Source organism: Oncorhynchus clarkii, chromosome 10, assembly GCF_045791955.1.
Source record: "Oncorhynchus clarkii lewisi isolate Uvic-CL-2024 chromosome 10, UVic_Ocla_1.0, whole genome shotgun sequence".
NCBI classification, from domain to species: Eukaryota; Metazoa; Chordata; class Actinopteri; order Salmoniformes; family Salmonidae; genus Oncorhynchus; species Oncorhynchus clarkii.
In genome coordinates this window covers 37,422,694-37,448,822 of record NC_092156.1, presented here as the reverse complement: position 1 = coordinate 37,448,822, position 26,129 = coordinate 37,422,694, and the positions used below count along the sequence as shown (strand labels likewise).

Below are 26,129 nucleotides of genomic sequence, written 5' to 3'. Positions count from 1 at the left end.
ATTATATTTTTGGAAGAATATTGCGCATTACTACAGGAGACTTTTGAAGTAGCCCAGTGCTTGACTTGGGCAGGAGATCACTGGAGCTGAGTACCTGCACCTCAAATATTCTACTGCTTGAGCTCTTGTTCCTCTTATAGAATATTAGCTCAAAGGTATTGTGGAGCTCCTGTCCCTAAATATAAACTGTACTGGCACCCAAAATGAGTACCAAAACCTATATCAGTCCAGGTAAAGCACTGAAGTGGCCTAATCAGATTAAAATATTGTGACTGTGTTTATGCCACATATAAATAGTAATTAATTAGATAAATGATACATATTTAGGCTATATTGAAGCGTTCGATTCTAGGTGCCCGAGGAATAGCCGTTAGGATTGGAGAGGAGGCAGAGCATGTGTTAATCTTTCCTGAATAACTGGGCCTGTCAGGAGCATGTGGCTACATTATTATACCCTGACTTGGGAGAATGATGATCTGCAACAGACAGCGTATTCAGTATCAGAGGCTACTGTGCCTTCCTAGGTCTTATAAACTGTCGAGATTAGACCCACAACTGATCCAAATCGAATGAAACATTCAAATCACTGGGCTTTTGCCGCTGTTTTCACAGCAGCCTAGAGTAGAATGTTGTACTCATTTGAAAACAATAATGCAATTATTCATTGCATTGTGGTGTTGTAGGCTAGTCTATGTAGGATAATTGTATTGTCTCTAAACAACTGTTCTTATTTACGAGCAATGATGCTCCTGTCCCCTCTAATGCCTATCAGCAATTCCTATTTGTTCTTGTCAATTCATATAAAAAATGTACGCAGCTTTGAATGTTTTTGTGAGGTAGTTTGACAACCCTCCCCTATTTTACACAACCCTCCCCTATTTTGGACCACCTCTCTGACTACATCTCTATGGGGACAGTCCAGTTTCCTAGCAAATATGTGTGACTGAGGTCTGTGCTCATTCGGCTGCCAGTAGCTTGCTGGATAATAATTAGGTTTACTTTTAATTCTGTTTTTAAAAGGGATCCCTCTGGAGGCAACAACCTTCTTCCTCTTGTACCACACAGCTGAAGAGTGAATGGCTAAGATGTACAATCAAGAAGCAGGTGGCATGACATTGGTTTGATATATCTGTAATTCTATCATTGCAGCACCAGAGCCACAAGTTCTGTTGCTAATCAAGCTATTTCTATTTATACTTAGTACACACTTAGAGCATTAGTACATTCGTGTTTACCAATTTAGAATAGGGAACAAAATGCCCAGATTTACACCAGGGCTGTTCCACGAATAGAGTGTCTTTTGTGTCCCTTTAAAATGTTAAGTTGAAATTGTGCACTAAATATCTAATTTTAAAAGCCTATTATATTAAAGGAAGTACCCTTTAATATAGACCACATGGAAAAGTCAATACAGCTGATGTTTAATATGAATTAAGACTCAATAAAGTGTTTGAGTGTTTTCCGACTTGTAGGAAGATTTTAAACATTAACCCAACAACTTCCTCAAGTTTTCACCATCATTGTAAAGCCCTAGTTACTTTGTTGCTTTGCAAAGTCATTTCTGAGGATTAGTGATTCATTTACATTTGTCTACCCTGTTACATGAACTGAAGTCTCGTTTTAATATGGTGAAACTATTCCTTTTTACATATTTTTTTCAAAAGGAACATTCAACATCTAATAGTCAAATTATAGGGTAAAAGCAGGTGAGCTACTTCTAATATATTTGGCCATTGTCTGGTGTTTTGTGGTGGAAAACTAAACGGGTCCAGCATAACACGTTAATCTTGTTACCAATAGATAGATAGGTCAGAAACGTTTTAACAATTAAAACATTTTGTGAAGCTTGCATTCAATCGCCCCTCACTGTTATACTCAACAAGCTTCCATTTAACCTTTTGAAATAGGAAAAGGTGTTATTTATGAAGTTGAATGTGCTCTTTATGACAAAATGTAAAAATTAAGTGAAATAAATATGAATTTATTTTTAACGAAATTACACTACCCAAAAGGCACTATCTTGGTGGAATGGCCCACTAGCTACCTACTTGAAACTATTTTGACACCCACATTCACTTAAATTTTACTTTTCATTTTGACTTACTAATGAACACCTTTTATTTTCCTAAATATTCAGTCACTCTAACACCTAAATGGATGCCTTTTTCTGGAGGGAACTGTTATTTATTGCTCTTAACGGGAGACAAAGGTGTTCATCCATTTCTTGATTCACTTATAATAGGCTACTTTCTTTGCCACAAATACTCACCCTTAAGTACCCAGATGAAACAGACCATTGAAGTTAAGTTAATATCAAATAAAATGTTATTTGTCACATGCTTCATAAATAACAGGTGTAGACTAACAATGAAATGCTTACTTTATGGTCATTTTCCAACAATGCAGAGTTAAAGATAAAGATGAAAAAAACTAGAAATAGTTACACGAGGAATAAATACACAGTGAATAACGGACAACAAGTAAAAATAACATGGTTATATACAGGCGCACCGAGTCGGTATGCATGGGGTACGAGGTAATTGAGGAAGCTACAGTGACTGGACTTTTTCTACATTTTGTTATGTTACAGCCTGGATTACATTTAGACTGTTTTGTCACTGGCCTACACACAATACCCCATGATGTCAAAGTGGAATAATGTTTTTCAAAATGTTTACAAATGAATTCAAAATGAAAAGCTGAAATGTCTTGTGTCAATAAGTATTCAACCCGTTATTTTATGGCAAGCCTAAAAAAGTTCAGGAGTCAAAATTAGCTTAACAAGTCACATAATAAGTTGCATGGACTCACTCTGTGAACAATAATAGTGTTTAACATGATTTTATGACTTCCTCATCTATGCATCCCACACATAAAAATATCTGTAAGGTCCCTCAGTCGAGCAGTGAATTTGAAACAGATTCAACCACAAAGACAGGAGGTTTTCCAATGAGGTTTTCCAATGCCTTGCAAAGAAGGGCACATATTGGTAGACATTGAATATCCCTTTGAGCATTGTTGAAGTTATCAATTACACTTTGGATGGTGTATCAATACACCCAGTCAATACAGGGATTTCCCCATAAAGCCAATGGTGACTTTAAAACAGTTATAGAGTATAATGGCTGTGATAGGAGAAAGCTGAGGATGGCTCAACAATATTGTAGGTACTCCACAATACTAACTTAACTGACAGCGTGAAAAGAAGGAAGCTTGGACAGAATACAAATATTCCAAAGCATGCATCCTGTTTGCAACAAGGCACTAAAGTAATACTGCAAAAGATTTGGCAAAGCAGTTATGTTTTGTCCTGAATACAAAGTGTTGTGTTTGGGGCAAATCCAATACAACACATTGCTAAGTACCACTCTCCATATTTTCAAGAATAGTGGTGTCTGCATCATGTTATGGGTATTTTGTCATCGTTAAGGGCTGTAGAGTTTTTCAAGATAAAAAATAAACGGAATAGAGCTAAGCACAGGAAAAATCCTAGAGGAAAACCTTGTTCAGTCTGCTTTCCACCAGACACTGGGAGATTAATTCACCTTTCAGCAGGACAATAAACTAAAACACAAGGCCAAATCTACACTGGCTTTGTTTACCAGGAAGACAGTTAATGTTCCAGAGTGTCCGACTTACAGTTCTGACTTAAAACCTACTTGAAAATCTATGACAAAACTGAAAATGGTTGTCTAGCAATAATCAACAACCAATTTGACAGAGTTTTTGGAAAATGTTGCACAATCCTGGTATGGAAGTCTCTTAGACCCAGAAAGACACTGCCAAAGGTGCTTCTACAAATGATTGACTCAGGGGTGTGAATACTTACACGACCGTTCAAAAGTTTGGGGTCACTTAGAAATGTCCTAGTTTTTGAAAGAAAAGTACATTTTGTCCATTAAAATAACATCAAATTGATCAGAAATACAGTGTAGACATCATTAATGTTGTAAATTACTATTGTAGCTGGAAACGGCTAATATTTTATGGAATATCTACATAAGCGTATAGAGGCTCATTATCAGCAACCATCACTCCTGTGTTCCAATGGCACGTTGTGTTAGCTAATCCAAGTTTATCATTTTAAAAGGCTAATTGATCCTTAGAAAACCCTTTTGCAATTATGCTAGCACTGTTGTCCTGATTAAAGAAGCAATATAACTGGCCTTCTTTAGACTAGTTGAGTATCTGGAGCATCAGCATTTGTGTGTTCAATTACAGGCTCAAAATGTCCATAAACAAATAACTTTCTTCTGAAACTTGTCAGTCTATTCTTGTTGAAGGCTAAGGAAGGCTATTCCATGTGAGAAATTGCCAAGAAACTGAAGATTTCGTACAACGCTGTGTACTACTTCCTTCACAGAACAGTGCAAACTGGCTCTAACCAGAATAGAAAGAGTGGGAGGCCCCGGTGCATAACTGAGCAAGAGGACAAGTACATTAGAGTGTCTAGTTTGAGAAACAGAGTTTCTTTTGAACGGTAGTGTACGTAAATTACATATTTGAATTCAGGCTGTGACACAACAAAATGTGGAATAAGTCAAAGGGTAAGAATACTTTCTAAAGGCACTGTACAGTATGTACAGTACATACTGTATAGGTAGTGGTAAAGTGACTGGTTAACAGGATAGATAATAGTTAGTAGCACCGTATGTGGTGAGTTTGAAAGTGTTTGTGTGTGTGTGAGGGGCGGGGGGGACCTGAATGTGGTAATTCTGACATCATAGTATTTAGGGACCTAAATGTAGTAATTCTGACATCATAGTATTTAGGGACATGAATGTGGTAATTCTGACATCATAGTATTTAGGGACCTGAATGTGGTAATTTCCATAAAGAAATCACTGGTGCTTTTTACCTCATGAGACCATTTTCTCATTGGCAAAATACATTTCTAGAAACACCGCTTCAGTGGTTGTTTTATATTTGAAACTATCCAAGTGGAACATGGGAACTATGGAGCACAATTCACACGTTGAAGATAAGGTGACAGCACTCTGGTTTCCTCCTTTCTAAAAATGCTCATTGAGACTGACCGCTTTTCTATTCCCCAATCCAAAATATGTTACTGTCTGTAGTAAAAAAGTGAATTTAAATTGCACTTTGTCTTGCTCCGCTGGCATTCTTATACACTGGTTAGAATGTCAGCTCCAGCGAAGTATCTAGATTTCTGTGGATCCCTACGGTAATAGGCTATAAAGACATTGTTATTCACACATTTAATCAAAAACAGTGTGTCAACGGAAATGCCTTCTCTCTGTACCCTTTAAATGTATTTATGGATTCATCTCACTTCTTTCAACTTAGCTCAGTATGATGTATCTGACAGGAAAAAGAGTAATGTATTTGCTCATGTAAGTCAGTGATTTTTGTTCTCCACTGTAAGGCTGGCCAGCTGAAACGGGGTGAAGGGAAAGGAGTGAATGTGTGGGAGCGGGAGAGAGGAAAAAGGCAAGGTTTCCAAGAGAAGAAATGCCAAGGCTAAAGCATTACGCTCTTTTTTTTATTTTCAAAATTCAAGGTTACAAACAGAGAACAGAGTAATACATTGTTTTTCCATACAGTCGTACCACTGAAATAGGTTTACTGGAAAATATCAGGGCTTCACTTATTATGAAATATCAAAGATAAAACAAACAGGCTTCAGTAAGTGACAGCTAGATATTCAGAGTTAACTGGAGTTATACTGTAATACATGTGCAGCATTCCACATTACCCAACTTGATCCACAGAGGATGTTGGCCTAATGCCTGTAGGCTATTTAGACATAACCATTGAAAAAGTGGACAGAAGAAAGCTCACGTTAAATGTATTTTCTTCCCCTGTTTCTATTCTAATGTTCGTGAAAAATAAGACTATGAGGCTTCCATACTCTACTCCTTTTTAATAAACTCCACCTAGTTTGGGATTTTCCAACTATGTGGTAGAATTTCCAAGCCAACATCTGTCTGTGATGCTGCTTTGTACATATTTGCAAAACGTCAACAAGCCACTGGTATGTTTGAATATGGATAAATATTTTAATCAATCTATTTTTAGTAAGAGATTACCAAGTATTTACACTTTATTAGCTGATGATATTGAGATACCTTACTCTTTTTTTCCCCCATAACTATTCACTTTACTTTCCATTACTAATTTCCTACTCAATTTCTGTTGTTTCTTTTCATAAACAAGTGCACATTTCTGGTGACTGCTCTCATAAAGGTTTGTGATTGTATGTTGCATAACACCTGGCAGGTAGATTTTGGCAAAGGGACGTCTTGTTTTAGGACTCTTGAACCATAAGGGATTTGTTGTCTGATATCATTAAAAGCTTTGCTTCATAAACTTCTTACAAGATAAGCAGGATTCTGCTGAACGTCGACGATTTTGCTCAGTTCAGCCTGTTATAAGCAGGTACAGTGTAATTCCATTGTTTTAGACAAAATATACTCCACCAACCCATGATGGAGGCTACTGAGAACTCTTCAGTTTGGTTCTGGTATTGCAGGTCACCAGCGCAAGCAACAGAGGTAACTTGTGTTCGTGAAATGTTAAAGGGCAGTGCATTGAGCTATTAGTAACCAGTGGCTTACTGCCACCCTTCCAAACATGGGGTCGCTTGAAATTGAAATGGGGACACCTGAGAAAATCTGTAATTTCATCAAACAAATCAATAACTTTTTTAAATCTTCAAATGGGTATAGAATACAACCTTTTAGTGTCAACTAAGGACCTCTTACACTATTAGAATGTGCTTTCATGACATTATTATGTGTCAAGACAGCCTGCAGGACCTAAACTTGACTGAATATGAACACACAACATTAACTAGGGAATATAATTTTTCCATGTGGGACACCCTGCATTTTCTGGTGTCAATCTGTGGTTGTGTTGTGCCATACTCTGAGGCTACCCCCAGATTAAATATTAACATCATCAGTACAGTAGCCATCCACTCCTTTCAAAAGAGAAGAAGTCTGATATTCTACTGAACTTTTGACTATTCCTGCCAAGTCACATCAAACATGTCTGGTTTGTAAGAACTGTGGACCTTTTGTGTAAATACACTTGTGCCAATCATTGTCTGCAATAGGCATATGAAAATAAAGGAGATGCAGTCAGATGGAACACTAGAATTTATCAACAGCTTCTGGTCAGTGTTCACTGTGCCAGTGGATGATCTACAGTCAGTCACATACAGTATCTCAGAGATTTGATGTGGTAGACATGAAGTAGACAATATTGTTGATGGATTTGTACAACATTAACCACTAACTCTGTAGTGACAGTTATTCTGCAACTGAGTATAAATCTGAGTATAAATCCAACCAGAGGTAACGTTAAATTCCTGTATGTCTTGTTATAGTACATTTCAAAGACACTGGTGCCCTGTCTGCTGACAGTCCAGACACTAAAAGGCCCTTCATTTGACCAAAACGAAGACAACATAGGCATCTTTTCTTTGTTAATTAAAGTAATAAGGATGGACAAGTACAGTACTGGTCAAAAGTTTGGACATACCTACTCATTCAAGGGATTTTGTTTACATTTTAGAATAATAGTGAAGGCACCAAACTATGAAATAAAACATATGGAATCATGTAGTAACCAAGAAAGTGTTAAACAAATGAAAATACACTGCTCAAAAAAACAAAGGGAACACTTAAACAACACAATGTAACTCCAAGTCAATCACACTTCTGTGAAATCAAACTGTCCACTTAGGAAGCAACACTGATTGACAATACATTTCACATGCTGTTGTGCAAATAGAATAGACAACAGGTGGAAATTATAGGCAATTAGCAAGACACCCCCACTAAAGGAGTGGTTGTGCAGGTGGGGACCACAGACCACTTCTCAGTTCCTATGCTTCCTGGCTGATGTTTTGGTAACTTTTGAATGCTGGCGGTGCTTTCACTCTAGTGGTAGCATGAGACGGAGTCTACAACCCATACAAGTGGCTCAGGTAGTACAGCTCATCCAGGATGGCACATCAATGCGAGCTGTGGCAAGAAGGTTTGCTGTGTCTGTCAGCGTAATGTCCAGAGCATGGAGGCGCTACCAGGAGACAGGCCAGTACATCAGGAGACGTGGAGGAGGCCGTAGGAGGGAAACAACCCAGCAGCAGGACCGCTACCTCTGCCTTTGTGCAAGGAGGAGCAGGAGGAGCACTGCCAGAGCCCTGCAAAATGACCTCCAGCAGGCCACAAATGTGCATGTGTCTGCTCAAACGGTCAGAAACAGACTCCATGAGGGTGGTATGAGGGCCCGACGTCCACAGGTGGGGATTGTGCTTACAGTCCAACACCGTGCAGGACGTTTGGCATTTGCCAGAGAACACCAAGATTGGCAAATTCGCCACTGGCGCCCTGTGCTCTTCACAGATGAAAGCAGGTTCACACTGAGCACGTGACAGACGTGACAGAGAGTCTGAAGACGCCGTGGAGAACGTTCTGCTGCCTGCAACATCCTCCAGCATGACCGGTTTGGCGGTGGGTCAGTCATGGTGTGGGGTGGCATTTCTTTGGGCATTTCATGTGCTCGCCAGAGGTAGCCTGACTGCCATTAGGTACCGAGATGAGATCCTCAGACCCCTTGTGAGACCATATGCTGGTGCGGTTGGCCCTGGGTTCCTCCTAATGCAAGACAATGCTAGACCTCATGTGGCTGGAGTGTGTCAGCAGTTCCTGCAAGAGGAAGGCATTGATGCTATGGACTGGCCCGCCCGTTCCCCAGACCTGAATCCAACTGAGCACATCTGGGTCATCATGTCTCGCTCCATCCACCAAAGCCACGTTGCACCACAGACTGTCCAGGAGTTGGCGGATGCTTTAGTCCAGGTCTGGGAGGAGATCCCTCAGGAGACCATCCGCCACCTCATCAGGAGCATGCCCAGGCATTGTAGGGAGGTCATGCAGGCACGTGGAGGCCACACACACTACTGAGCCTCATTTTGACTTGTTTTAAGGACATTACATCAAAGTTGGATCAGCCTGTAGTGTGGTTTTCAACTTTAATTTTGAGTGTGACTTCAATCCAGACCTCCATGGGTTGATAAATTTGATTTCCATTGATTGATTTTTGTGTGATTTTGTTGTCAGCACATTCAACTATGTAAAGAAAAAAGTATTTAATAAGAATATTTCATTCATTCAGATCTAGGATGTGTTATTTTAGTGTTCCCGTTCTTTTTTTTGAGCAGTGTATATTTTAGATTCTTCAAAGTAGCCACTATTTGCCTTGATGACAGCTTTGCACACTTGGCATTCTCTCAACCAGCTTCATCTGGAATGCATTTGCAACAGTCTTGAAGGAGTTCGCACATATGCTGAGCACTTGTTGGCTGCTTTTCCTTCACTCCGCGGTCGACCTCATCCCAAACCATCTCAATTAGGTTGAGGTCGGGTGATTGTGGAGGCCAGGTCATCTGATGCAGCACTCCATCACTTTCCTTCTTGATCAAATAGCCCTTACACAGCCTGGAGGTGTATTGGGTCATTGTCCTGTTGAAAAACAAATGATAGACCCACTAAGCGCAAACCAGATGGGATGGCGTATCGCTGCAGAATGCTGTGGTAGTCATACTGGTTAACTGTGCCTTGAATTCTAAATAAATCAACAGTTTCACCAGCAAAACACCCCAAAGCCATCACACCTCCTCCTCCATGCTTCATGGTGGGAACCACACATGCGGAGATCATCTGTTCACCTACTCTCACATAGACACGGCGTTTGGAAGCAAAAATCTCACATTTTGACTCGTCAGACCAAAGGACAGATTTCCACTGGTCTAATGCCCATTGCTTGTGTTTCTTGGCCCAAGCAAGTCTCTTCTTATTATTGGTGTCCTTTAGTTGTGGTTTCTTTGCAGCAATTCGACCATGAAGGCCTGATTCACGCAGTGAACAGTTGATGTTGAGATGTGTTACTTGAACTCTGTGAAGCATTTATTTGGGCTGCAATTTCTGAGGCTGATAACTCTAATGAACTTATCCTCTGCATCAGAGGTAACTCTGGGTCTTCCTTTCTTGTGGCGGTCCTTACGAGAGGCAGTTTCATCATTGCGCTTGATGGATTTTGCGACTGCACCTGAAGAAACTTTCAAAGTTCTTGAAATTTTCTGCATTGACTGACCTCCATGTCTTAAAGTAATGATGGACTGTCTTTTCTCTTTGCTTATTTGAGCTGTTCTTGTCATAATATGGACTTGGTCTTTTATCAAATAGGGCTATCTTCTGTATACCACCCTTATCTTGTCACAACACAATTGATTGTCTCAGACTTATTAAGCAGGAAAGAAATTCCACAAATTAACTTTTAACAAGGCACAGCTGTTAATTGAAATGCATTCCAGGTGACTACTTCATGAAGCTCCCGAGTGCCACAGCGGTCTAAGGCACTGCATCTCAGTGCTTGAGATGTCACTACAGACAACCTGGTTCGATTCCAGGCTGCATCACAACCGGCCGTGATTGGGAGTCCCATAGGGCGGCGCATAATTGGCCCAGCGTCGCCCGGGTTTGGCCTGTGTACGCCGTCATTGTAAATAAAAATTTGTTCTTAACTGACTGTGTCACGCCCTGACCTTAGTTATCTTTGTTTTCTTTATTATTTTGGTTAGGTCAGGGTGTGACATGGGTGGTTGGATTAGTTTTTGTATCGTCTAGATGTTTTTGTCCTGTCTAGGGTTTTAGTATTTCTAGGAATATGTAGGTCTATGGTGGCCTGAATTGGTTCCCAATCAGAAGCAGCTGTTTAACGTTGTCTCTGATTGGGGATCCTATTTAGGTTGCCATTTTCCAATTTGGTTTTGTGGGTTATTATTCTATGTTTAGTTGCCTGTTTGTACTAGTCATATTGCGTCACAGTTCGTTTTGTTATTTTGTATAGTTTTGTTCAGTGTTGCATTCGTTTAATAAAATAGAATGTACGCTTATCACGCTGCACCTTGATCTCCTCATTATGACAACTGTGACAGACTGGCTACTTTGAAGAATATCAAATATATTTTGATTTGTTTCACACTTTTTTGGTTACTAAATGATTCCATATGTGTTATTTCGTAGTTTTGAAGTCTTCACCATTATTCTACTATGTAGAAAATAGTAAAATAAAGAAAAACCCTTGAATGAGTAGGTGTGTCCAAACTTTTGACTGATACTGTATATCAGACTATAGCACATCCTATCTTACTTGTATAAACTGCAATCATTTTGTGGGTAATTTTCTGAAAGATGTTTAGGCTTCGGAATATATGGGATGATTACTGTAATGATCTGTTTACACCCTTGAAACCACTTAAGACAAAACATGTTAGCAGGTTAAAATACTATCAGGACACTGGAAAATTCCCATTTCATGTCCCATATACCATCTGATTGGCTGATGTTCCTGTGGTGATGAGGAGCTGAGAATAAACCGGTGATAGTCTGTCACCTGGGGAGCCGGTGAGGTTACTTGGGCAAGAAACAAAATGTACTTAAAAAAAACATAGCTTTTTCCCCTTTGGCTGCAGATGTTAAATGTTTCAGTCAGGGTTCTTATCTTACGCATTTCTGTGTCTGCCTGTCTGTGTTTGGCAGTCATTCATGGCCTTCGGAGGGCCAGCTCCCACTGGAACAAAAAACAGTTCTTAAAGTACACAGCACTAGGTGAAAGACCACTGGCTGCTTTCTGTCATCAGTCTCGAGATTCCTTCCCAAGTGGCTAAGACAACTTTATGATGCATCGTTAAAATGGCCACAATTGATTGATTGCTTATGTTTATTGTTGGATAGAGAAGCCTTGACTTAGAAAAATATGGCTACATGTTTGAATGATCCTTTGAAATCGACTTACTTATATATTCAAACATAATGCCTGTCCTTTGGCGGGAAACAAAGTAAAATAATCCATTCTTAACACATAAACTTGTTGGTGAGCACTGGGTGACAGTCTGGGTTGTAGAAATAATGCCTTAAATTATTTCCTGACACCAAAAGAAAATTGTGTGTTTAAAAATGTTTTCCCCACTAAACTCTTGAGTCAAATTATTTAAAACATTGTTGGGAAGAAAATTGCTTATTATTATTAACAACAGCAATATTTGAAAACCAAAATAAACTAATTAGCTACAAAATAACATTCCACACTATACAAAGTCTGCCACTCCATTTATTAGCTGGTCTGAATGCTTCTTCAGAGTAAGAGTAGCACAGTGAATGAGCCAGTCTCCCGGCTGGGTTAAAGGGAGACATTGCAGACACTCTGTATCCATAGTAGGATACAGTGGTAGGAAGTAACATCACTTACATAATCAAACTAGTTGCATACATTCACACACTAAATTGCAATCAGCATATGAGGAAAATGTATCATAATTTGTGTTTTGCATTCTTAAAGACTAAATGTTATGGTAGGAAAATGATGTTGCAATGCGCACGAAAGTGTAATATCAACATCACAACATTCACTGCAAATTGTTGAGATTATGAATGTGAGTGAATTCACTATCTTGCTGTCTATTAGAATAGAGAAGGCTGATCCAACTGTAACAATGACATCTAAGTCTGAGGTGGACTGTCTGTGCATGACTTCTGTTTCCTCGTCCAATGGAATTCTCTAGTTCTCACAAAACATAACAACACCTGTCCAACAGCTAAAACATACATATTGGCAACAAACAAAACTTTGCTTCCCATAACTTTCTTGAACAGATATGTCTAACAACTAAAGATTATGCAAGGCATATTCAACAATCAGACATGTCAATGTCATCCATGTCAAACAATGGAATTTGTAGGCATTTCAGACAAACATTTTGTCATGTCTATTGAACCCAAACCCTATAGCAGCTGTGGTGTAACTGACCCGATATTTCAAAAAGGTTATCTACTTGATTTACATAATGTTGTGTTAGCTGACTGCTCTGTCTAGTTGCTGCTCTAAGGAGATTACGGGAGTCTTCAGGTCTAAGGTAAAGATTACTCATTACACCAACACAGTTCACCTCCATTACCACTCTGACCTGCTCTGCTCCTCTCCACATTGCCCTACACAATTGATAAACATCAACTGGGCTACAGTATGTGATATGAGTCACTTCAACATTTTCTGTCACCTTTAAAATAAAGGATTTAGTCTACAGGTAAAATGAGAGGGTTGAGCATTTTGATTTTCTCTTACAATAGGAGGATATTGATATATTCTCTGTAGCCCAAAGGTTAGTTTGAGGGATTTATGAAAACTGTGTGAAAGCTGATGTAATATGAATCAACCCACACTCTAATGTTTGATTACTCCCTGTCCTTTGTGATGATAAGTATGTAGACTGAACAGTGCTTTGCTTGGAAAAAGATAATATGTTACAAGCAGTAATCAGGTCAGCCTGGCACAGCATGGAAGAATGTAGTAGTAAACAATGGAGATGGCACAAATTGAAAGTACACTACTGAGAGAAGTATCAAACATTGACAGAGGTTTAGGCTACTCTGGATGAAGGTAAAACACTTTGTCCTAAATTGGCCTACATGCTGGTGTGTTTTGTTGTAAATGTATGAGGAAAGGGTATTATGTCACAACAGTTTTGATCCTACTGAAAGTACATCTTAAAAATTGTAGGTTTAGATTTCATACTGTGTCATCGAGATCTAAATCAAATTGTTAAAATGGAGATAAAATGGAAATGTATTAATTGTTGTCACAAAAAACAATTTAATTTAATTATTTTTGATATTTAAAATCACGTAAACTAAAGTAGCAGGCGTAAAATAAGTGATTACACAGAGACAGCCTATTAAACTACTAGCCTACACAATCCATATCTATTACACATATTAGTATAGGCCTACTAGATTGCACTTTATTACATTGCTGTTACACAGACAGGCATAACAGGCAGGCATAGACATGCAGGCTACACAGAAAGATAGGCTACTGTAGGCAGACAAACAATCAGTCTACTGCCATGTGTTTATTCTCTGTAATTAGCCAATATCCAGGACCACTATAACAAAAGTACAGGGCCATATTCCCTATCCGATAATTGCAAGCACAATTTCAGAAGTTACCTAATTAGTGCGCACTGATGCTGGTTTTGGCCACCAGACGCGCAGCCCGTGAGGCATGTCAGGGCATGTCCAGATCGGATGAAGTGGCACTGCATAGACTATCGATAGCGTGCACTAGTATAGACTCGTGAAAACGATAGAAAAAGGTGCCCTTAAGTATCTTCGCCAACCTTAATGGATCGAGGTAAAACATTTTTTTACTTTGAATCATTTGATGTGATACTCAGGGTGGGAAATGATTATTGGCTCGTAATGCGGTGCGCACAGCTGGTCATGAATCATCTTTCCAGTTGCTGATGTATGAGTTGTCCAACCGTAGTGTTTTTTTCCGCTTTGTGGTATTTCATAAAACAGTTGAGTAATTATTCGTCAATATTAGTAGCAGTATTGTAAGTTAAAGTAGAGGACAAGTTATGCTACAACCTCTGCATGTATTTTTCCTCAATATTATTATTTCGGTTTTTACCCCTCAACACAACACATAGGCTCCATCCATCATCTCTATCTGATTTAAGATTTAGAAATCCTCTGCCTGTCACAGTATATCATCTTGTTGTGTTTTGTTGTCTACATGTTTTGTGTTCTTTAGTGACATCAAGCAATATATTTGATTCAATATTCAATGCAGTGGCTAAGAAACAGCACTCTATGCATTTTGTTTCCATTTTAATCACTTCATTATAAAGATTTAAAAATGGGCTAATTACTGAGCTATAAACTATTATACATATTTTTTATTTTAGTTACATTGCTGTCATGGATTGTTCTCAAACCCAGTACTACTTGAGTGGGGACTGCCACCCTTGTCTGCAATGTGGACCAGGACAAGAGCTGTCAGAGGTGGGTATTATAAAACTATACAGGAATATTGAAAGAGAAATTACTGGATTTTTACAAAGGTCAGAATGTAGATAGGCCTGGTGCTGGCTACACAGACACTGATTCATCTCCTCCTTTCCACTGCAGCCATCTGAGCACCCACATAAATTACTGCAGAACTGGGATTTGTAATTAACGTTACTATGAAACCACAAAGAGTTTGGTTTGTCTGTGGCAATCTCTCACTCTAAAATAATCCCACTGGCAGAGAGAACTTTGTTCCAAGTTTACAAGTCCACTTGGCAGGCCTGCTAACCCAGCTACAAGATAACGTTCTGAGAACCATATGTTTCTTAGAGCTTGGTGAGAGAGTGGTTCTCCTATGTTTTTTTTTTGTATACAACCTTCCCACAACTTTCTGGAAATGGTGTAGGATAGTTGCCTGGCTTTGGAACATTCTCAGCACATTAAGAAATTTGACAACAAAACTATATTTACTTGGTATTTCATTACTTTAACAGAACGTTTCCTAAAAGTTCAAACATGGTTACATTTCATTTAAATTTTGCTAATTTTCTAGGAACGTTCTCCAACAGGTTTGACATTGGGAATGTTCTCATAGTTCAGAGAAAGTTACGAAACAATGTTCTTCTGTGGGAATTACAGTACTTTAGCGTAACATTTCTTACAGATTTCTGCACGGTTCCATTTAAAGTCATGTTCTCAAATTGTTTCAAGAACGTTAAGAAAACGTTCTATAAAAACCACAAGAAAAAGTTTAGCAATGTTCAAATTGTATTTTATTTGTCACATGCACCGAATACAACAGGTGTAGACTTTACCGCGAAATGCTTACTTACGAGCCCTTTCTCAATAATGCAGAGTTAAAAAGAAATAAAAGATTAGCAAAAATAATAATACAAAAAACAGTAACACAATAAAACAACTATAATGAGGCTATATACAAGGAGTAATCTTTTCAGCCTCCTGAGGGGGAAGAGGTGTTGTCGTGCCCTCTTCGCGGCTATGTTGTTGTGTTTGGACCATGATAGATCCTTAGTGATGTAGACACCGAGGAACTTGAAGCGCTCGACCTGCTACACTTCAGCCCTGTTGATGTGAATTAGGGCGTGCACAGCCCTCCGTTTTCTGTAGTCCACGATTAGCTCCTTTGTCTTGGTGACGTTGAGGGATAAGTTTTTGTCCTGGCAGTGTGTGTCTGACCTCCTTTCTATAGGCTGTCTGATCATCGTAGGTGATAAGGCCTACCACCGTTGTGTCGTCGGCAAGCTTAATGATGGTGTTGGAGTCATGCGCTGTCACACAGTCGTGGGTGAACAGAGAGTACACGAGGGGACTAAGCACACAACACTGAGGGGCCCCTGTGTTGAGGGTCAGCGTGGCAGATGTATTGTTGCCTACCCTCCCCACCTGGGGGTGGCCCGTCTGGAAGACCAGGATCTAGTTGCAGAGGGAGGTGTTTAGTCCCAGGGTCCTTAGTTTATTGATGAGCTTTGAGGGCGCTATGGCGTTGAACGCTGAGCTCTAGTCAAAGAAGAGCATTCTCACATAGGTGTTCTTTTTGTCCAGGTGGGAAAGGGTAGTGTGGAGTGAAATAGAGGTTACGTCATTTGTGGATCTGTTGGGGCGTTATGCGAATTGGAGTGGGTCTAGTGTGTCTGGGATAATAGTGTTAATGTTAGCCATGACCAGCCTTTCAAAGCATTTCATGGCTACAGATGTGAGTGCTACAGGGCAATAGTAATTTAGACAGTTTACCTTGGTGTTCTTGGGCACAGGGACTATGGTGGTCTGCTTGAAACATATAGGTATTACAGACTGTTCAGAGAACATTCTAAGAATGTTATTTAAAAACATTTACATTCCGTTCTCAGCATCAACAAAACTCTCTCTATCCTCTATTTTAAGATTGTAAAGGTGTGTTGGCCGCGCCCACAAATTGGCCACACCTGATCTTAATGAGTTCTTGTTTCCTCAGAAATGGGGTCTGTTTGAATAGACTCAAATTAACAGTTTTGTAAGGGTAAAAAAACATGGCTTGCTATCTCCATCCTGGTGTTGCTTAAGACTAATTCCATGGATAGAGAACAGAAGATTATAGGTTTGAGTCTCACTGATGCCTTGTCATAATAAAAAATAAATGTATTTGCATGATTAATGCCTAAAGAAATACATTTGCATGTGTCCCATCTGTGCTTACAATTTTAAAAAAGTGTACCCAAAATAAGATAGCAGTGTTATTAAAAGTTTTATTGAAACATTCAGTGAAAGTTAAGGATAATTTTTTTTAAAACTCAAAATAACCTGTTCTCAGAGCATTAATAAAATGTTCAAGGAACCAGAGTAAAACACTCTCAAAACGTCAAAATAAACATTCCCAGAACAGGCTACATGTTCACTTCTGTTCTCAGGGCGTTTAAAAACATTTAATTTTACCTCAACCAATGTGAAACTGAAAACATACGTTCCCACAACTTCCAAGGAACCAAATTTGCTAGCTGGGAAGATCTTGCCAATGGAGGTTTACCCATGACCTAAAATAACCCCATGTGGTCATTGGAAGGGGAAACTGTCATGTACTTTGTAATCTAGACCTCTAATCATCATATTAATTTATATTTCTGTTTTGCAACTGTCTTCTTAACAAATTTACTTCAGTGAAATCCTTAGCTGTAAACAGGTCTAATGTGCACTGTATATTTTGATTCTTATTTCCCGCCAGGACTGTGGTTATGGAAGTGGATGGTCGGCTTCTTGCATCCCCTGTAGTGTCAAGACTTATAAAGAGGGCTGGGGTTACCACAACTGCAAATTCTGTCAGTCGTGTAAACACATAAACAGGCACCAGAAGTCACTGTGCACCTCTAAGAGCAATGCTATCTGTGGGGAGTGCTTGCCAGGGTTTGTACCTGTACATGATCTAATTGCATTCTTACGTATGGTATCTACAGATCTTTACTTAAGACATAGCTGTGCTTTTATGTCATAAAAGCTCTCCATCCAGAACATGTGGACTTGTTTACTTGAAATACAACTATTTCCAACTTTTTTCCCTGCTTTAATTTGATCTAATTGCAGATTCTACAGTAAGACACGGATGGATGGCTTGCAGGAATTGGAGTGCATGCCGTGTGGTCCCTCCTCCACCACTGAGCAGCAGTGCAGCCGTAAGTCTCAGAAAAGCTTGGCCCAGGACTGAGAAAGAAAAAAACACTTCAGAACCGCTCATTATTGTATGAGTCAGTTGTCTAGCCTACTGTTATATTTGAAAATTTCCTCCATGTACTGGAAACATATTTACCCACGTTTTTATTTTGAGATTTGTTGCCTTAGAGAATGCATTGTTTGGGTTATGAGATATTCAAGAATTACAACACTGTTGTAATATTCTATTAATAGAATAGTGTTACTGTCATTATTTGCCAATGGATCAAAGTCAGAATTGTAAAACATAAAATAAATGCTGTGTGTGTAAGCATGTGCTCAGCCTTAGGCAGCACCGACCTCAAACCTTCTATTTTGCAGGAAGCAGAAGAGTTGATGTGGGAAAAGTCTGGAGCCCAGAAGGCCCAGCCCAAAATGCTGCTGTCATCACCACCATTTCTTTCACCCTGGTTACCATGACAATCTTCCTCTCCGCTGCCTTGTTTATATACTTCAGACATACCTTACTAAAGAAAATATTTAAAGGTATCTCATGATCTGCACACAAATATCTCCTTTAATGAAGTGTTTGTTGCATGAGATGTTCACACAACTACTGATGAAACTGCAATAATGTGGGTTCTGTCAATGTGTTTGTTAGAATCGCTTTTATAGTAACATGCAGGGTACAGGTAATCCTCCTCAAACTGTGCCTCGTCTAGCTCATGAATGATATTCTCTCTCTGAAAGGATGCCTGGCTCCTCAAAGCACAAGTCAGAGTGACATGGAGTGTGCAGCATCCCCAGTGAACGTGGTCACGCTGAATCTGGAGCAGCAAAGCCAGGACTCGGGTAACTATAAGAGTAGAACAGCACCCACCATGATGTATTGAACAGCACATTATTTACACTGAGTATACCAAACATTAGGAATACCTTCAGTTGTGTCAAGTTGGCTGGATGTCCTTTGGGTAGTGGACCATTCGTGATACACATGGGAAACTGTTGAGCAGACAAAACCCAGCAGCGTTGCAGTTCTTGACCAAAACTGGTGCGCCTGGCACCTACTACCATACCCCGTTCGATCACACTTCAATATTTTGTCTTGCCCAGGAGCCCTTTGAATGGCACACATAAACAATCCATGTTCCAATTGTCTCAAGGCTTAAAAATCCTTCTTCAACTTGTCTCCTCCCCTTCAGCTACAATGGTTAAAGTAGATTTAACAAGTTAAATCAAGTAAGGGATCATAGCTTTCACCTGGTCAGTCTACTGTATGTCATGGAAAGAGCAGATGTTCTTAATATTTTGTGTATATCGTGTATATATTACTACAACAGACATAACACATGATGAATAAGGGCTTTAACCCTTTCCACTCACAGCCCCTGTCATCCCGTATATGTGTTGAATATGGCAGATTTTGTCATTGATAAGCGCCTAAATTGGAATGCAGTGGCTGTACAGTAACATACTATACATGACGTCAGAGCTCAGGTTCTCCGCTTCACAGCGCTGTGTGGGTTCTTCTGTTCAAATCATTTCAATTTGCCTCTATGGGTCCCTTGTAGCTCAGTTGGTAGAGCATGGTGCTTGTAATGCCAAGGTAGTGGGTTTGATTCCGGGCAGTGGTGGAAAAAGTGCCCAATAGTAAAGTAAAACACAAAAACCTAAAAAAACATATTTTTTTTACTTAAGTACTTTACACCACTGATTCTGGGGACCACCCATATGTAAAATGTATGCACGCATGACTGTAAGTCACTTTGGATAAAACCGTCTGCTAAATGGCATATTATTTCATCCATATAGGCCAATTTCCACTAGCGCAATGGGTTAAACATTCCCTAATTGACTCATATTATAGTAAATTTGCAAATGCATGGTTCATTAGGGGTTTGTTAGGATACTAATGTAACCATCTGATGACGTGTCTTCTTACAGGTGCATGTGATAACTCTACCACCACTGCAGACATGTTGGCCAGACTGCAGTCCAATGTGGACATGACTGTCCCTCTGGGGTTCATTCTACTAAATCCTGACCTTAAAACTCAGGACCAAATCAACCTGCTGGAGACCCAGCCACTGGTGCGTAACTCCACCTGCAGTAACTGCTCCTCTGGGTTTGTCTCTCAGATATCCTCTGAGCCCTCCTCAATCAGCAGTGGTGATGTCTCACTTACAATGGAGACTCCTGTGGGTCCAGTAAACAGTGGGGAGTCTGAGGCAGGGTCCTTTTTCCTGCCCCTGCAGAGCAGTGAGGGTTACGATGCTTCTGAGCTGCAGGATAGCCCTCCCTATCAGCATGTACCAGTGGAGTGCACTGAGCTAGACTTCCACAGCACTGCAGCCCTCCACAGTGCCACAGACCCAGATTGTAGCTCTGTGAGCCTGGGGATTACTGCGATATCCAAGATTAAGGATGGCCCTTCTGGAGACGGGTCAGGAGGAAGACAACTGAGGAGTCCGTCTGCCTGCCCAGAGGAGCAAACTGACAGCTGTTGGAGCAGCCATCATCAACCCTGCTACAGCAGTAATGCGGTAATTACCCGTAGGAAAGACAGGGCTGTGTCTCACCTGTTCCTCTCACACAGAGGACCTTTTATTCAGCAGTAGAGAGTTGGAGTAACCAGTCACTAGACCTAGCTGTCTTTTATGCTCATACAGCAAATGTTAAAAGCAAATGTCACCTTTAATTTGACTCTTTAAGGTGTGGCACGCACACGCACACAGATCTCATAAAATATGAGTTGTGATATCCTCTTAGTATAGGCAAGATACTGGATGCCTTTAAAGATATTTTTCACACTTGTCATTTCACACATAATTAGCTAGATGTGCCAAATTAAGTTTACAGCTTCACTCATTTAGTAGAGGATGTTTCCCTGAACAAAGCAACAATGTATTCATAATATTTATATTTGTAGATGGAAGAAACACTGAGCCTGCTGAAGAAGTGTATCCGAATCATGCAAGGTGGGATATTCTTCAGTTGACTATCTAAAGCCTATTTTAATGCTGGAGCACATCCAACAGAAACAAAATGAAACATTGGGGATTGTCAAAAGACCACAATACACATATTTGTATTAGGTGAAGTTCTGTTGTTGTTGTTGTGGCTAGGGATTCAGTAGAGATACATATTCACAGAACCACAATTTTGTTCTGGATGGTTCCGGATTTTAAAGTTAATGTAGCCATTTCTAACAGGAGTAGTTTTTAAAAGTTGTTTTTAATTAAGTCTTGCTAGTTTAAAAAAAAACATTTATTTGTCTTGGTCAAGAGGTATAGTCCAATATACATTGTCTTACTGTTCTACAGGCCACATGGAAAAATAGACAATCATTGTACAAAGACACTTAGCTGCATACTTGGCACCACTGGTAAAGTTTTCAAGAAGATAACATTTTTCCCTTTACAGCAGGGATTGACCCCTTTTGAAGGCTCTCAGATACATTTGAATTAATTATTTTGGAACTCAGTCGGAGTCTCAACTACTGTTGCAAGTTAGAATAGTAGAATACATTTGCACACTGTCACTGTCCACGAGACATTCTCAAATCCTGAATGTAGAAACGGCATAACAGAATAGTTCACCTCTGGTGGGAGGTTAAACAGTTGTAGGTAGTGGGATCTGTACTGTGTCATAGCTCTGCTTTTTTAATGCCATAATTTCCCCATTGTATCTTCTGGCCAGGTGTCCATCTAGGCAGGCTGCCACAGGCCTTGGTGGATACTCTGGCTTTGAAGCTGGACCCAACATTCCCAGGAGTACAGAACTACCAGCAGGTGGCGCTGAAGATGGGCGTACCTCACAAGTTGCTCAAAGGCCTGTGCGGGTTTGATCACGTCTTTCGGTACCTTTCCTCCTGCACTCTGCTAACAGTACCTGACCTGCTCCACACGTTCTACCTGCTGCAGCGGCTCGACACTCTGCTCCTGCTGTGTGAATACGCCATGCAGAGCCAGACTCAGAGCCAGGTCACAGGATGCACATTTTACTGTTAATACTAACAACGCTTCTGCCATTACAGCCCAGAGGGCTGACATAATCAGCATGCGTACTACTGAACTAGAACCTACCTGGGACAACGACATTGCTCAAACTCTCGGGTGGGGATGTGTAAATATTTGTTTTTAATTCCGAATGGATTATATTTTATTTTTTACCTGGTTTCACATGTAGTGTATGTGAATGTTAATGTGATATAAGCCACTGTACGTTACAATTATTTTGTCATGCAGCAAATGCTATGCAGGAAAATGATGCATTCATATTTGAAAAGTTTGTCAGAAGATACATTTTAAATGCGTAAGTACTGTACAAATAGTGTTAATTTGTCTACTGAATGAATCAAGTTATATTAGTGTTACTTTTTATACATGTCTTGGACTTTTATAAACAAAATAAAAATTACATTCAGATTCATGGTTATTTTGTTATGGTGTAGTTTGTCAGGAGCAGAGGATTTCAGTAAGTAATCACATTTACTGTACATAATAAAGAATATGGTCATAGACACATTTCAACAAAAAACAGGGCCAGTTACTGTATTTCTGCAAGGCAAAATTGAAAAGCAGGACTAATGCCGCACTACTGACATTTCTACTAAGCTTCATTTTAGCAAGGTATCTACATTGTGTAACTATCAAATATTTTTGTTATGAAATGAAACAGTTTTTTCCCAGCAATGTTAATTTACTTTCAAAACAAGTATAGCATACAAATTACAAGAAATTGATCGGAAGACATCACAATCCACAGTCAAAAATAAGGAGACAGGATATTGATTTATTTTAAATTGACATTATGTTTATGACAGTTACTATGCATTTCCTGTCTGGTCAAATATTATGGTCATAAACAAGCTGATGCAGCTCTCTGATGTTCTCCATTTGCATTACATTAAATATCATGTTTTCAGACACGTCAATGAGACAACCAATTTGTATTTGCAACCAAAAGTATTATTTGTTTACCATGCTAATATCAATGGCTTATATTCAGTATCTTGTGTTTTTTGTTACAGTACAAATTGTAAACTACTACAATGCTGACTTCCAAGTAAGACCATCTCATTTGAGATTGAGAAACATGCTATATGATAAAAAATAAGGCTGTCTTAATTTGTGATATGACATTTCTAGTTGGTGCTCCAATGAAAATATTAAAATGAATTATGTCTCTTTAACTCATAATCTTGTAGCAAATTTTGGGGCTAACCCGACTGTCAAGACAACACCTTAACCATTACACCAAGAGGTCCGAACCTCTTGAGGAGGTTGCTTTAAGGTCACTACTCTTCGTTTGGGAGAATGTGCCCCAAGCTTTTTTTTGGGGGGGGGGGGGGTTCCACTGACTGTCAAGCTAACACCTTAACCGTTACGCCAAGAGGTCCGAAAAACACACTCCAGCTATTTTTGGAGTTGAAACCTTTTGCTGTTGAAAACCAATATCTCAAGTATAAATACAGTAATGTACACACATTTAAGGGTAAAAAATGGAAGCAAAATTGTGTTTTTTAGGCAACTGCACATGTCAAGGATAGTGCCATTAAAAGAGTTGGTCAAATGTCATTGGCTCTCCAGTGGCGCAGTTGTCTAAGGCACTGCATCTCAGTGATAGAGGTGTCACTGCAGACCCTGTTTGATTCCAGGCTGTATCACAACCGACTGTGATTGGGAGTCCCATAGGGCGGTGCACAATTGGCCCATTATTGTCTGGGTTAGGGTTTGGCTGGGGTAGGCTGTCATTGTAAATAAGAATTTGTTCTTAACTGGCTTGCCTAGTTAAATCAAAATAAATGGGCCTTGGCCCTTACTTGCAGGAACAAAAGAGAACAAAAGAGCAAAGGTTCACCCCCCACACTTGTGTCATGTCATACCTACACCATCTATTGAGATGTGCCTTTTGTTAAGTAAATAAATTAGGTGAAAGGAGACTGGAGTAGGACTTAAGGTCACAACCATGGTGAAAATATGATCAATTCAAATGTGAGGTAGTTCACAATATTATGCACCAGGTGGCATGAGTAAGATACGTTTATCTCAGCTGCTTGAAAACGTTTATTTGAACAATGTATATGTTTTAAACAGTGTAATGCAAACAGTAAATCCATTTTCAAAATGTAGTTGCTTTTTCAAAACAGCAAATACTATCAGCAAAACTATATGATACCCTCAAAACTTCAAATACATTCACATTCTGCCCTCTAAAAAATCCATAAAATCAGATTCTTTGCATTCACTTGATAACTATCCAAATAGTAATTACTATCCACATCAAAGAAAATATTTTTCTTGATCAAATAACATGGGAAATAAGCACTTTTTTGTCAGAATTCATTCCTTTTACCATCATTACAAACCACTTCATAAAATGTACACTATTACTGTATTGTAGCCTACATAGGCTGGTCAGGTAGGTTTGTGCATATAGACCTAGACCTTTCATCACCAATCAGAAAAACAATGTACGCCTACAATGTAGTAATTGTGTACATTGAGACATGATGTGGTTTGTGATGATGTTAAAAAGAATGAACCACAGACCATAGAGAATCGCAAATGCACAGCAAGTATTTATCAATTATCGACAATTGACATGTGAGGTGAAAAGATATTACAGTTTTTTTTCTCAGTCAATTTGGTGCCATTTGGTGCCAAGTATGTGGTACATTTTCACAAATCTAAGCACAAAAGTCATCAATATGTCTCATGTTTCAAAACTCTAAGCACATTTTCAATTGAGTACAACACTCAGCACTTTTTCTATCTAGGGTTATTCGGAGGTAAAATGGTTATTCGGATGTCCCTTTGAAGAACCCTTTCTGGTTCCATGTCAAACCCTTTTAGTTCCAGGTAGAACCTTTTTGGGTTCCAAAAAGGGTGTTCCTATGGGGACAGCCGAAGAACCCTTTTTTCTAAGCGTGAACAAACAAATTCATGAAGTCACTTGTTCACTGCACCAAATCACACTTTCAATTTGGATACATATTCAAGCTAAGTAGCTTCTTTTCAAAATGCAATAGTCATTGCACTTTTGATATGATTGTCATTTTTTAACAATACAGTTAACTATCACTTGATCAAACTTCTCAAAATTGATCAATCAAATCAAACTTTCTTTGTCACATGCGCCAAATACAAGTGTCGACTTTAATGTGAAATGCTTACTTACAAGCCCTTAACCAACAGTGCAGATCAAGAAGAAGAAAATATTTACCAAGTTGGCTAAAATAAAAAGCAATAATAAAAAGTAACACAATGAGAATAACAATAACAAGGCTATATACAGGGGGCACTGGTACCGAGTCAGTGTGCAGGGGTACAGGCTAGTTGAGGTAATCTGTACATGTAGGTGGGGGCGAAGTAACTATGCATAGGTAACAAACAAACAGCGAGTAGCACAGGGGTGTACAGGGGTGTGGGGGGTGTCAATGTAAATTGTCCGGTGATGATATTTATGAATTGTTCAGCAGTCTAATGGCTTGGGGGTAGAAGCTGTTGAGGAGCCTTTTGGTACTAGATTTTCCATGCGGTAGCAGAGAAAACAGTCTATAACTTGAGTGTCTGGAGTCTCAGACAATTTTCTGGGCTTTCCTCTGACACCGCCTATTATGTAGGTCCTGGATGGCAGGAAGCTTGGAGCGCCTTATGGTCAGATGCCGAGCAGTTGCTATACCATGCAACCGGGCAGGATGCTCTCTATGGTGCAGCTGTAGAACCTTTTGAGGATCTGGGGGCCCATGCCAAATCTTTTCAGTCTCCTGAAGGGGAAAAGGTTTTGTTGTGCCCTCTTCACGACTGTCTTGGTATGTTTGGACAATGATAGTTCGTTGGTGATGTGGACACCAAGGAAGCAAGAAAAAAAAATATGTTTACCCCTTTTTCTCCCCAATTTCATGGTATCAAATTGTTAGTAGCTATTACAACGCCCGTACGGGCTCGGGAGAGACCAAGGTTGAAAGTCATGCGTCCTCCGATACACAACCCAACCAAGCCGCACTGCTTCTTAACACAGCACGCATCCAACCCGGAACCTGGCAACCTTGGGCGCACTGCGCCCGGCCTGCCACGGGAGTCGCTGGTGCGCGGTGAGACAAGG

General features: G+C 39.6%; 1 protein-coding gene across 1 annotated transcript; it reads left to right on the top strand.

Moving 5' to 3' along the window:
* Window positions 1–14,073: 14,073 nt before the first annotated feature.
* Window positions 14,074–23,196, top strand: LOC139419541 (tumor necrosis factor receptor superfamily member EDAR-like). The gene is made up of 9 exons (XM_071169504.1): window positions 14,074–14,220; window positions 14,780–14,876; window positions 17,599–17,777; window positions 17,955–18,043; window positions 18,402–18,566; window positions 18,771–18,872; window positions 19,965–20,563; window positions 20,950–20,998; window positions 21,720–23,196. The coding sequence occupies exons 2-9, from the start codon at window positions 14,793–14,795 to the stop codon at window positions 22,028–22,030; spliced, it is 1,578 nt and encodes a 525-aa protein (XP_071025605.1). The 5' UTR covers window positions 14,074–14,220; window positions 14,780–14,792; the 3' UTR covers window positions 22,031–23,196.
* The last annotated feature ends 2,933 nt before the right edge of the window (window positions 23,197–26,129 follow it).

What these genes read in the sequence shown, in the direction of transcription:
- LOC139419541 (XM_071169504.1), top strand. Translation starts at nt 14,793, where the DNA reads ATGGATTGTTCTCAAACCCAGTACTACTTGAGTGGGGACTGCCACCCT. An exon ending in TGTGGGGAGTGCTTGCCAGG is followed by an intron (nt 17,778 to 17,954) that starts GTTTGTACCTGT and finishes ATCTAATTGCAG; the next exon opens with ATTCTACAGTAAGACACGGA. An exon ending in CCTGCTACAGCAGTAATGCG is followed by an intron (nt 20,564 to 20,949) that starts GTAATTACCCGT and finishes TTATATTTGTAG; the next exon opens with ATGGAAGAAACACTGAGCCT.